The 12,049-nt window shown below is 33.8% G+C and overlaps 1 protein-coding gene across 2 annotated transcripts in view; it reads right to left on the reverse strand.

Annotated features, from left to right (window-relative positions):
* The window catches only part of LOC127813036 (CHD3-type chromatin-remodeling factor PICKLE-like), a 29,093-nt gene that overhangs the window by 9,877 nt on the left and 7,167 nt on the right, over positions 1-12,049 (reverse strand). For both annotated transcript variants that reach the window (XM_052353721.1, XM_052353722.1), the window contains exons 8-19: positions 10,578-10,714; positions 10,290-10,502; positions 10,100-10,207; positions 4,700-4,750; positions 4,498-4,597; positions 3,111-3,253; positions 2,923-3,026; positions 2,479-2,617; positions 2,204-2,373; positions 958-1,024; positions 678-800; positions 15-124 (exon numbers count right to left, since the gene is read on the reverse strand). In XM_052353721.1, the coding sequence (XP_052209681.1) occupies positions 15-124; positions 678-800; positions 958-1,024; positions 2,204-2,373; positions 2,479-2,617; positions 2,923-3,026; positions 3,111-3,253; positions 4,498-4,597; positions 4,700-4,750; positions 10,100-10,207; positions 10,290-10,502; positions 10,578-10,714 (1,465 nt within the window). The remainder of the gene's footprint in view (positions 1-14; positions 125-677; positions 801-957; positions 1,025-2,203; positions 2,374-2,478; positions 2,618-2,922; positions 3,027-3,110; positions 3,254-4,497; positions 4,598-4,699; positions 4,751-10,099; positions 10,208-10,289; positions 10,503-10,577; positions 10,715-12,049) is intronic.

Here is a 12,049-nt window from a genome sequence, read left to right on the forward strand (position 1 = left end):
AGAATGGAGATTACCTATCTATTGCAGCCTCGTCATAATGTATTTGTCGGGATTTCCCTGCTTCATCATTCTCATCAGTAAATAATTCCTTTGATCCATACCTTATGATGTCATCTAGCTCTTCCTACATTCAAATAGCGTCATTCATCACTCATCAACTTTAAAAGAACACAAAAAAGATTCAGGGCTTCAAAAATGTTTATTCTTGATGTACAGCCTAGTTTATTTTTAATCTTCATTCTTCCATAAACAAGTACAGAGGAATATACAAAGCCTAAAATGCCACAATAAATTGAGAATGTGTACATCACAATGAAAAAGAAGTGCGTTCTTCCCTTTACATGACAACACAAATTATATTCTGTAAAATTCAGATGTATAACAGGCGATGAGAAAAGCAACCTATTAATTATATTGTGGTTTCAGGCTCAAGGAATTGAATCAATTCTTCATTCCTTTTTTTACTTGTTTCCATATTATTGAATATGGCTGCACGTGCAAAGTGCATGCTAAACCACAAAGTACAAAATAGAGCATATAGTTCTAGATCATCATTTTAAAAATATTTGGGAAGACTAAATTGGATTTGAATCAACTATAATTTCATTTTTTTTTGTACGGACAAAAAAAAAAAAAAAAGAAGAAGGATCACACTACAAAACATGAAATATCTCAACCTGGTTGATGTTCTGTGCTTTCAGTCTACCAACAACCAGATGCTCCAAAACCATTTTCTTCTTTGTCATCTGCATCATCCTTTCTTCAATGCTTCCTCTGGTTATGAGTCTGTAAATCATTACCTGAAAAGAAAAAGATGTTAATAAAACCATACACCTACTAAGCAAGCAACTAATCAAATCTTCCTGAGCACTTTAGGAGCAATGAATTTTTACCCATGTATACTAAGCAAGCAACTAATTAAATCTGTCTGGGCACTTAAGGAGCATGATTTTTTACCTTGTTTGTTTGCCCAAGCCGGTGGGCTCTGGCCATTGCTTGCAAATCAGCATGAGGATTCCAATCACTGTACCAAAGATGTCAAGTGAACATAATACAAACAACAACAATCAGAAAGAGAGGATTACAGCAAGTCAAAAGATGTAACAATTTGTTTTAGTTGTTTTTTCAGACAAGTAGCAAAAAAAAAAAAAAAGAAGCCAAAGAGCCAACATGGACCGTGCAAAGAAAGTTTAAAGACCATCAACAATGTTCTGCTTTCCTACAAACTAAAGAGAGAATGGGAGGAGGGGTTCATGCAAAAGGTTCAAAGATACATGAGACTGAAGCATTTAGAATCATACAAAAACTAAAGAGAAAGAGAAACAGGCAAAATGGGGCTTTTAACCAACTTAGAGATATGGCAATTTCACTCCCTCAACATGACAATTAAACACAACCATCCAAGCCTTGCTAGCAAGCATCTTAAAACTGCAGCTACATCTCATGGCTTGTACAACTGGATAATATCCTCTACTATCACTCCAGATAAAACAAAAGTGAATGCATACACCACAAATTTAACTTCCACATCATCCTATCCACTTTGAAAATAGAAGTCTTCTTCTAACTTTTAAGTCCCTGACCAAGCAGTTGCTCCTGTCTTGAGCCCCACAAATCCATTCTAGGCAGCAACAGACCAATTTAATGAAGCTGTCGAACATAGTGTACTTCTTGTGCAGAATTACCAAAAAATTGTATATATACAATATACATATATTTTCCTTTTTTTTATGGATGACAATAGTAGATAGTTTTTGTAATCAACACAAACGAAGCCCAATATCATAATCAATTATGCCATTCCATTCCCAGGGGTCATTTAGTTCTCTAGTGCAGAAAAATACTTCAATCCTCTTCCAGTTATTCCAGCAACTGCAATTTTTTCCTTTCTAATCTTTGAGCAAATAGTGGAATTGAAGCTTTTACCAGCCAACACATCCATCTGTTAAAATAACTGATTTATTTATCACCTAACTAGCCAAAGAATAGAATATCTAACACTTACACTTCTAGTTAGGCATGCTAGAATCTAAATGATACATCTTCAACTGCCCCACAAGCTTATATGACACTATTTTATAACATTCAACCTTGAATACATAAAGGCACAAAGTTAACAAATATAAAATATATGATAACTGTCTATGATATCCATCCCAGGGGGGTGGGGGTGGATACTATATTCAGGAACACTAGTTTTTACCTGTCGTATATGATAACTGTATCAGCAGTTGCAAGATTTATCCCCAATCCTCCAGCTCTAGTAGATAGCAAAAAACAAAACCTGGAAGAATTCTTTGCATTAAAACGATCTATGCGAATTTGTCTCTCAGCCCCACCAACTTTTCCATCTATCCTTTCATATTGCCATTTCTAACAAAAAGCATAAAAGAAATTTCAATATTCCTACATACATAGAAATCTCTAGAGTGAGAAAAGCACAAAAGACCATAGGCAAAAAATATTTAAATTCTGTACTTTGAAGCCACAATATTCTTCAAGCAAATCAAGCATATGCTGAAACTGGGAATATATGAGAACTCTGTGCCCCTGCTCTTTAAGCTTGACCATCATTTTATCCAGAAGTTGCATCTTCCCAGAAGATTCCAACAATCGTCTGTGAAATTGATGACAAAATAAGAAACAGAGCCCAGAAAACATAAAAGAAACACAATTCAAGTGGCTAATCTTTCAATGGGATTGGAGCATCACAACAATCCTTTTGGTTACAGAAAAAACAACAATTTAGCTTGTCTACACAAACCAACATGTTACTGCCTAATTCGAGAGCAACAGTGGCAATTTTTGTCCAAACAAGGAGACAGAAACATATCTACACTACCCAAAAGGCCAATGAGAGGTGAACCCAGATTCTCTAACACACAGGGTAAGTGAGATAAAAATAAAAATGACAGGGCTTACTTGTAAGCCTCATTTGTATCTTCTATCTCGGGTTCAACTCCTTCTAACATATATGGGTGACAACAAAGCTTCCGCAATTCCATAACCACGTTGATAAGAGAAATCTGATTACAGAATATGAAGCAAAGTCAAGTATTAGTTAAAAAAATGTGAAAAGAATGCCATCTCACTGAAATCAACAATTTCACCTGTGCACCCCCTTTCCGAGTAAGTATCTCATAGTTGCGGGTTAGAATAGCCTTGTAGTATTCTTTCTGCTTGCTACTCAATTCCACACGTAAAATTAGCTCCTTCTTAGGAGGCATTTCCGTCAGGACATCTTTCTTAACCCCTGCAATTCCATCAACAACAGTTTCACTAACGAATCTCAGCAAAATAATAAAAATGTTTTTTTTTTCACAAATAATGAAGTCAATAATAGAAAACCACCAAATGGGGTTACAAAACAGAGCACTAGTTAAAAGCTCTGCATCTTTCAGCAAAAATAACTCATCAAGGATATGCATACAAAAGTGTGAATAAAACAGAACATCCTTCTTGTTAGTCCAAGCACTGATAGTTCCCCTCAAGCAGTGAATCAAACTCTCTTCTTTATCAAAGGCCCTTCTATTCTTGTCACCCCAAATGCTCCACCAAACACAAAAAGGAGGTGCAAAGCAATGCTCACTTTATCCCAAGGAGCACAATAAAATCATAGGACCAACAAGTGCTCTCCTCTTGACAAGAACCAATTTGAAGGAGAAAGAAGGGCCCCACTTTGTAATGTTTGGTTACTTATTTCTTGATCTGTTTTCAAATTTAAAGTTTGAGAAGAGAAAATTATTTTTAGAAAAGGCTTTCATCACTATTTTCAAATTTAGAGATGTCTGAACATCTTGGCAAAATGTTTGAAGGTATTCTGCTCACATTATCAGAAAATTGGCCATGTTATGAATTTGCCTAGATAGAGATATCAGAGGAAACAAATATTTTCTTCCATGCAGGTCTCTTGAAGCCAACATTTTGAGCAGAGGCCCTTGGACTGTGGAACAGATATTGAGGAAAAAAGGATGACACAATAATATCTAGCAAAAATGAGAACAGAGATTACAGGTTACAACACTGTGAATTCCTATTTATACAGCATATCCCATTGCCAATTATTGCTAGCTGTTTAAGTTGCAAAATGAAGAAATATTAGCAATGTTTTTCCTTTAACCTCCACAATAAATTTTCAAGTTTTATTTAAAATCGTGCTGCAACTTTGAAAGGTATTTCCCATCCAAACTAGCAAATGATGTAAGATCGTGCTTAGCAGTTTCAGTTGACAGGCAAATCCTTGTTCATGATCCGTCCACAAAAAGCATTTATGGAACTTCTTGCATTCTTCTTTGTCATTAACATTATATTTGTTTCTTATCAAAAAAGAAATAAGCAGAGACATTTTACTAATTTAAATTAGTATATTAACTAACATGAACCAGAATGGGGCGTTATCTATATAAAGCTTAAATATAGAAGTAAAAAATGAAAGAGGACAAAAATTAGGCTTAAGACTTATGTAAGGGCACAAAAGAGTAAGTTTAAGATTTCTACTTCTGAGAAGATGGGGCGCCAACATTTTATGAAGCCTTGATATCTGCTCCTCTTGATTAATATCCCTAAACTCCTCCTGAAATTCCTCTAAACTTCCAAACTGCAAGTATTACAAATCATTATTAAAATAATGCAGTTCAAACTTGCAGATTCTAACATATATTCTAGTATCATTGGTTATGAAGAGCAGACTGACACTAACCTTCCCAGCATCAAGGAAATGCATAAGCATGAAAAGTTCATCCAAATTGTTCTGAAACGCATCAACAGTGGTTAGAAGAATGTTGATGGAAAAGAATCAAATTATGATAACATGGTTAAATAAGTTTTTCTACAAGTACTAAAGCTAACAAAGAAGCAAATCCAAATTAAATGAACTCTTGCAGATACATTAACAACAATAATATCTTTCCTTTTTGGGAGAAATTATTTAAATTAAAATAGGTAAATCATCATGCAATATCTAGAATACAAGCTACTCTATCATAGCACAGAGAGAGCTTGTAGGAACCAACTCCCAGTGAACTACAATTGGCATAAATGTAGATATGGCAGCCAAAAGTCAGAGTTGGGGCCATCCATTTGACTCCAATCATATTTCAAATAAGAAAAACAAAACCATTGTTTCTTATGACAAGTTCACAGATTGGTACTAATGCTGCATTGCCAAAAAAACTCAATCCACCCAAAAATTACACATATATAATACCAATGATGCTGTGCCATTATTTAGCCCTTAAACAGAGAATTATTCTGCAAACCTCGTGGAGTGAAATTCAAGAAGGGAGGGGTTAGATGACTGAAAAAAAAAAAAGAAGAAAAACCAAGAGAAGAAAAGAGGGGAGCAATATCACACCATGTCAGGGAAATAAATCCAAACTGCCTCACTAAGGTTGAACTCTACAGTTGTCAAGAATAGCAATGCAGTTTCAAGGCTTCCGCAAGAAGGTTTTGGATAATACAGGTGTTCGCTGCAATTTCATCAAGGTTGAGCTCTAGTTACCCTAGATTTATCAAGAATAGCATCCACAGTTTCAAGGCTTCCACAAGAAGGTTTTGGATAATACAGATGCTCGCCAGAAAATAAATTGCTACATAGGTTTTAATAGCAGGAAACTCACTGATAGAGCAATTTAAAATTTTACAGCATTCTTTTCCCATCTTTAGGTTATACTAATCATTAACACCACGTTAATGAAAACCTCTGGCATACTAGTTTAAAGAGGTTCGTCATGGATCAACTGAAAACCAGAGCTTTCAAGAGAAAATAAAAAGAACTCCAAAACCAAAATAAGCTGAGAAATAATGCCACTTAACAAGACAAATTTTCCCAGGTTACATTTACTTCAAGACGGAATAAAGAAGTTGCAAAAGAATTTCGCCTTCTTAACTAAAGAAATATATCTCAGTGCTGACCCTTTTGCTGAAAATGAAATTTCCAGTGCAATGAAGGGAAAGGGGTCAAATGGATTACCAGCCCAGAGAGAGAGAGAGAGAGATAAGAGTTTGGAACATTATCAAATGAAATTTCCAGTGCAATGAAGGGAAAGGGGTCAAATGGATCCCAGAGAGAGATAGATAGATAGAGTTTGGAACATTATCCATTCAATCTCAACCCTAAATTACAACCCAAAACTTTACATAGCATGAAAACTTAGCCAAGTTTATTCACACGGAAACCTAAAGATTGCATTTATCATCTCATAATAGAGAGTTCAGAATTGATAACAAAAGAGAAAAGTAAATCAAACAAAATGTAGAGAGAATAAACTTTGATTTCCTTGGATGTCGGATCTCTGGATATATATGCTGATTAATAATGGGAAAGAATCAAGGAAAGAGAAAGAAGATAGAGGAGATAGAGAGTGAGAAAGATACAGAGAAAGAAATAGAACGGACCAGCCAGAAATAGTCCCCGATACTGAATTATATGAAAAGAACTGTAGGAAATAGAAAAAAGAGATTTGAAGAAAGGCAAAAGGCAGGTCCATGAGATAGGCAGAGAGGGAGAGAAATAAATGTCCAAATGAGCAATAGTTACGTTATTGGCCAACATTAACCTGTTTTCACTTTCCTACAACCAATTTGAGCATTAACGGCATAAACTCATGCGGACTATCAAGAAATGATGCTACCCAATAATGTATTTACCTATTATATCTTAATCCTCCATTAAGATTTTTCTTTTTTTTTTTGTTAAATTACTCCATAAAGATTTCACAATTAAGATTATGCGGCAATTTTGCAGTCTTGTTGAACCAATAACCTTAAGAAAACAAACATTTTGGCAGGCCACAATCTTTTGCTATTCCATGTTGTATGGTGTACATATAATTGCACACAAGCAACATTTCAGGTGAGACCCAAAATTTCCCTCAATTGAGCATTAGCTGTTTCACTCATACCCCTTTAAATAATGGTGCAGGTAACAAGCATAGTTGAGTACAGTTTATGATATTTTCAGGCAAGTTAGTCTCAATAGTTGTAGATGGCCATGTTGCAATTTACCTTCTGAGTGTATTTTTCTAGGAAAATGCTATTGGTACATCCATTTTGTACATCTTGGGCTACATATGGGGGTATTATGACAAAAAAGCCCCTCATGAGGCGCATAGAGGCACGTGAGGCGCATGTGAGGCGCAAGGTATTTTGGTCATAATACCCCCTTATGTAGCCCAAGATGTATAAAATGGATGTACATCTAGCATGATTCATTTTTCTAATAGCTTAATCCCTCTCTCTGGAAATTCTAGCATCAGCACTCAAACTTGATATTTGGTTTGCCTTGTGCACTAGAAACCGAGGCAGTCAAGGGTAAAAGGTACTCAGTACCCTTAAGGCTATGAACCTTATATCGCCCAAGGCGCTAGATGTTAAAAAAGTGCTCACCTGCCCAAAGCAAGGAACTAATTTTTTTTTGTAAAAAATTAATAAAAATATATATATTTAATATGAAAAATATAATCAAACAATATAATCACTATTATTAGAATCCTACGATTCACGATTTGAATCGTACGAGTTGACTCAATTCATATAGGAAACGAGTCAACTCTATATGGTGTAGAAGAATCGACATAGAATCACAAGAATTGACACCGAATCCCATGAATTGCACAAATCAGAAGTGGATTTGTCTATGTTTGAAGACAAAGAAGATGTAGAGGGTGGAGAGCAAGTGGATTTGGCTATGTTTGAAGACAAAGAAGATGATGAAAATGATGAAGATGGTGATTTTTTTGAACTTGAAGATGATTGATAGCTAGTGAAGATTATGGACAATGGAGTTTATTAGTAGCCTAATAGTTATAGTTTTTTTATTTTTTTTCTAGCTTGTTATTTTGAAAGTGGTTTGGTTTGGTGCAATTTGAATTTAAAGGCAACATGAATATACTTTTGGTATAATTTTAAACTTAGCAAATATATTTAGAAGTATTATTTATCTATTTATATTTAAATGAATTAATCATGGCGGGCACATTTCTTACCTTGTAGACAAGCGTCTTTCCCATTGGCCACATGATCCATCATATTTATTAAAATATATTATATTTTAATATATTTTATTTATTTTTTATGAATATATATTATTTATAGTTGAAATTGAAAATGTGTACCAACGATTCGATTTGATTCACGATTCATAAAATAAGGATTGCGATTCTTGATTCGAATCTCGATTCAACAACTATGAATATAATATATAATATTAACACAAAATATAAGTTATATAACAAATGTTTAGTATTTATATAAAAAATAAGCAATGCTAAATACTTATATGAAAAGCAAATAAACATACAATACAACATAAATATTAACACACAAAATATAAGTTACATAATTTGTATAGTTATATAATATATAAATATAATATTAACAGAAAAATATGTTATATTATAATTAATATAAAGTTATATAATATATATTATTAACATACAAACAATATTAATATGAAGTTATAAGTTACATTTTTACAAGCTTACAGTTGTACCAAACATATATAACTCTTGTGTTGCAGAAAATAATTGAGTATTGACTAAAAGTCTAAAACAGAATATGTATCATAGAACAAAACAGTGACTGTTAAGCAACAATAAGTGGACTTTGAAAAGTTAAAACACTAACTGAGAAACAATGCGAGAGAGACTAAAAAGCAACATCAATAGGATACAACACAAGAAGGAGCCAGGTGTGTCTGCTTTTGTTCTTCGTTTTTCTATTTTCCTCTTCATTTTACTCTTCCTGTTACACCGAGAGACCTTTAACAGTCCTTCTGCAGAAGACCCTTCGCTTTCCTTCAATTTTTCTTTTGATTTTGATTCATTACAGTGCAGGCAAGTGCTTGTGGTGCTTGATGCCTCAGCAGAACTGCTTGCCTATGTCATATCTGAGTGAAGGAGCCTCACCTGGCAGTAGGCGAGGTGCTTCCCCAGCGCAGTGCATCACCCAAGCGCCTAGGTGAGCCAGGCACTCACCTTTGACTAGACTGCTAGAGATGCCATTTTTTAAAATAGTTTCTTGTGTTGACCAGCAAATTGGGAGGATCAAAGAGTGCAAGATATAAAATCAAGAAAATATATACAAATATACATATGTGGAGAGTGCATCCCTCACTTATTGGAACTCATAAATATTGGATACAAGAACAAAAATCATTACACACGCTCAATGCATGATTTATTTGGACATCCACATCCAAACCTGAGTTAAATGCCTAACCATTCATTTTCCGAAACTTCACCACTATTTGCTTTTTGCTCTTTTCCCCATATCTACATCAAAACCCAGCTAAATGCTTTCACTATCTCAACCATTTCTATTACACAACTAAAATATAATTTTCCTTTAATCATACTTATAGGAAAAAGGGGGGAAATCAATGTCGTTAATCTCCTTCTCAACAACACTTAAAATCTTAGTCTCTAACTCAGGAATCATTAATAGAGGAGCTGTCATTAATTATATATTACATAATGCTTTCAATTCATTAGACAGACAAATGGACAAGTTTCCCAACAGCTCAGCAGATCTCCTTCAAATTACATAATCTAAATCTAGCCCAACAATCACAAGCCTTAATCCCACTAGGTGGGATAATGTAAATCTAGCCCAATATTTAAAAAAAAAAAAAACACTAAAAGTGAAAAAATCTATAACCCTACGGCTGATACCACCTAGAATCATGGTCATAATCCCCCTCTTCTATATTCTTATCATCAATTTTCTATTTTTTTAAGCTTTAAATCCCCCATCACTACCCCCTCTGCAAGACAACATGGCCAAAAGATTGGATCAATAGTTTGCTTGTTGCACTTGCATGTTTGGACAAGAAATTATACTAAGCTTGCATATAGTAGATACATAAATAAGTTCTCCTATGATTAATTTTTTGCTCTTTACATGCTGGTGGTGTTAAACAGTCTCAGTACCAATATATATCAACTTGTACTAGGCATTGCCCTAATAAGTGAAACAACAACAAGAAGAAAACACCAATAACTGCCAATGGACAAAAAAATTCTTTTAAAGAGAAAAACTTATATTGCACACAAAATATCCCTAAGATGAGCCCTATTTGAAAGAATAAACTGATTTAAACCTGAAGAGGTGTTCCTGTCAGAAGCACACGATGTTTGCTAGAGTACTGCTTCAATGAAGAAAATAATTTAGAATCCTTATTCTTGAGACGATGACCTTCATCAACAATCTACATGCAGATACATCAGGGTCCTTTAGTAGAACAAGGCATGCTTTAAACTGTAAAAGTACTCAAGAGAGAAGAATGTTACCATACAGTCCCACTGGATAGGTTTCAATGATACATTGTCTAAGTTAATCATTTCGTATGATGTTAGGAGGACATCAAATTTTATCCTATCTTGCTTGCTCTCACCAATAATGTGACCACTTTTCTTCTTTTTGGTCTTCTTAGGGTTTTTGGGAAAGTAAAACTCATATTCCCTGATAGTAGCACGAGCTTGGGCAGAGCCAACATACATAACCTGCAACAAGTAAATTTATTCAGGTAATGCATGCCAAGCGATTGTAATGCAGTCACAAAAGGCCCATGTACATACAACATTCATATGAGGTGCCCATGTTGCAAATTCACGTTCCCAGTTACGCAATGTCGATAGCGGTGCCACTACCAAATGTGGTGAGATACCTTCTTCAAAAAGAGATGCTAAAAAAGCAATGCTTTGTATAGTTTTCCCTGCATCAAAAGGTAAACCAACATATTCACTCAGTTTCACCTATAACTCAGTTGTTATAAAATATTAATGACAAGAAGTCATGTAAGTTTAGGGGTACATCATCCTTGAGAAATTTTAAGAAGTATATTATGTTTTGGAAATGGTTAAATATCCATGACCAATATAAGTATAATAAACTATTTCTTCAATATTAAGAAACTCTCTCCTTGCTTTGTTAAGTCTGTAACATGGTATTGTTTATGAAGTCTGTAACATGGATAAGATTGTTAAAAATCATTATAATACAATTTAACCTCAGAAGAAATATTTTGTTCCAAATTGAGAAATCAGAAATTTCAGAGTTCTGAAACAAGTTTATGGAAAAGATGATTAGTCATCATCATATAATTTGTCCACATTTAACAGCCTAGATTAATAGCAAAATTTCTTTTATGGTCATCAGAAAAAGATTTCCTTCTATAAGTAGTAGAGATCTAGAGAAAATCCATCATTATTATCTTTGGGGAGGGCCTAGGGTTATATTTAAAAGTATACCTTCAAAACTTGAAAGGGTATGCCTTCCTTTAGAAGATGGTGGTTTCAAATCCTTGTTGTTAGAATCGCACAATTGACGACTCTAATCATACAATTCGATACAAATCTGAGCTAAACTGATACAAATCCATGGGTGAATCAAAACCGATACAAAGTTGAGAACAGCAGAAAGCTTCTAACATACAAGTTTGAGAAAAATGTAGAAAAACGAAGAGAAATCAAGCAAAAGCAAAAGCAAAATTGGGCATAAGTTATCACCGTACTTTCTTATTGCATGTAGCACTTTTTATACAAATATTATCATTAACAATCTAGCTTTTCTGTAACCTAATCCACAATTAAACAATTAAATTTTTTTATCCAAGTTTCTTGCACTCATTACCTTTATTTAACTTTATTCTTAATCCTAGCTTTTAGTATTATTTAGCTTTTGCTAAAATTTATAATTTATTGTTGCCTCTTAAGACTACTACTACTACCCAAAATAATAAAAAAAATAAAAAATAACCATGACTTTAACGGTCTCACACATATTGGGCACACTTCTAGCATTTGTTTACAATCTATATTATAGTTATTTTCATCTTTGTAAATTTTGCTTGATTGGAATCTCATGCATATGTAGAAATGTAAGTATTTGTAATTCATATAATTAATTTATCGTATTAATTTAGTGGAGACTGAATTTATTTACTCCTAAATTTTTTACTGGTAATTTTTATAATTATATGTAAAAAGATGCATGGCGCTCAAAAAAATCCAATTATATAATTACAAGGTGCATAAACATTTACATAAAT

The sequence above is a fragment of the Diospyros lotus genome, chromosome 11 (assembly GCF_014633365.1).
Source record: "Diospyros lotus cultivar Yz01 chromosome 11, ASM1463336v1, whole genome shotgun sequence".
Taxonomy (NCBI): Eukaryota; Viridiplantae; Streptophyta; class Magnoliopsida; order Ericales; family Ebenaceae; genus Diospyros; species Diospyros lotus.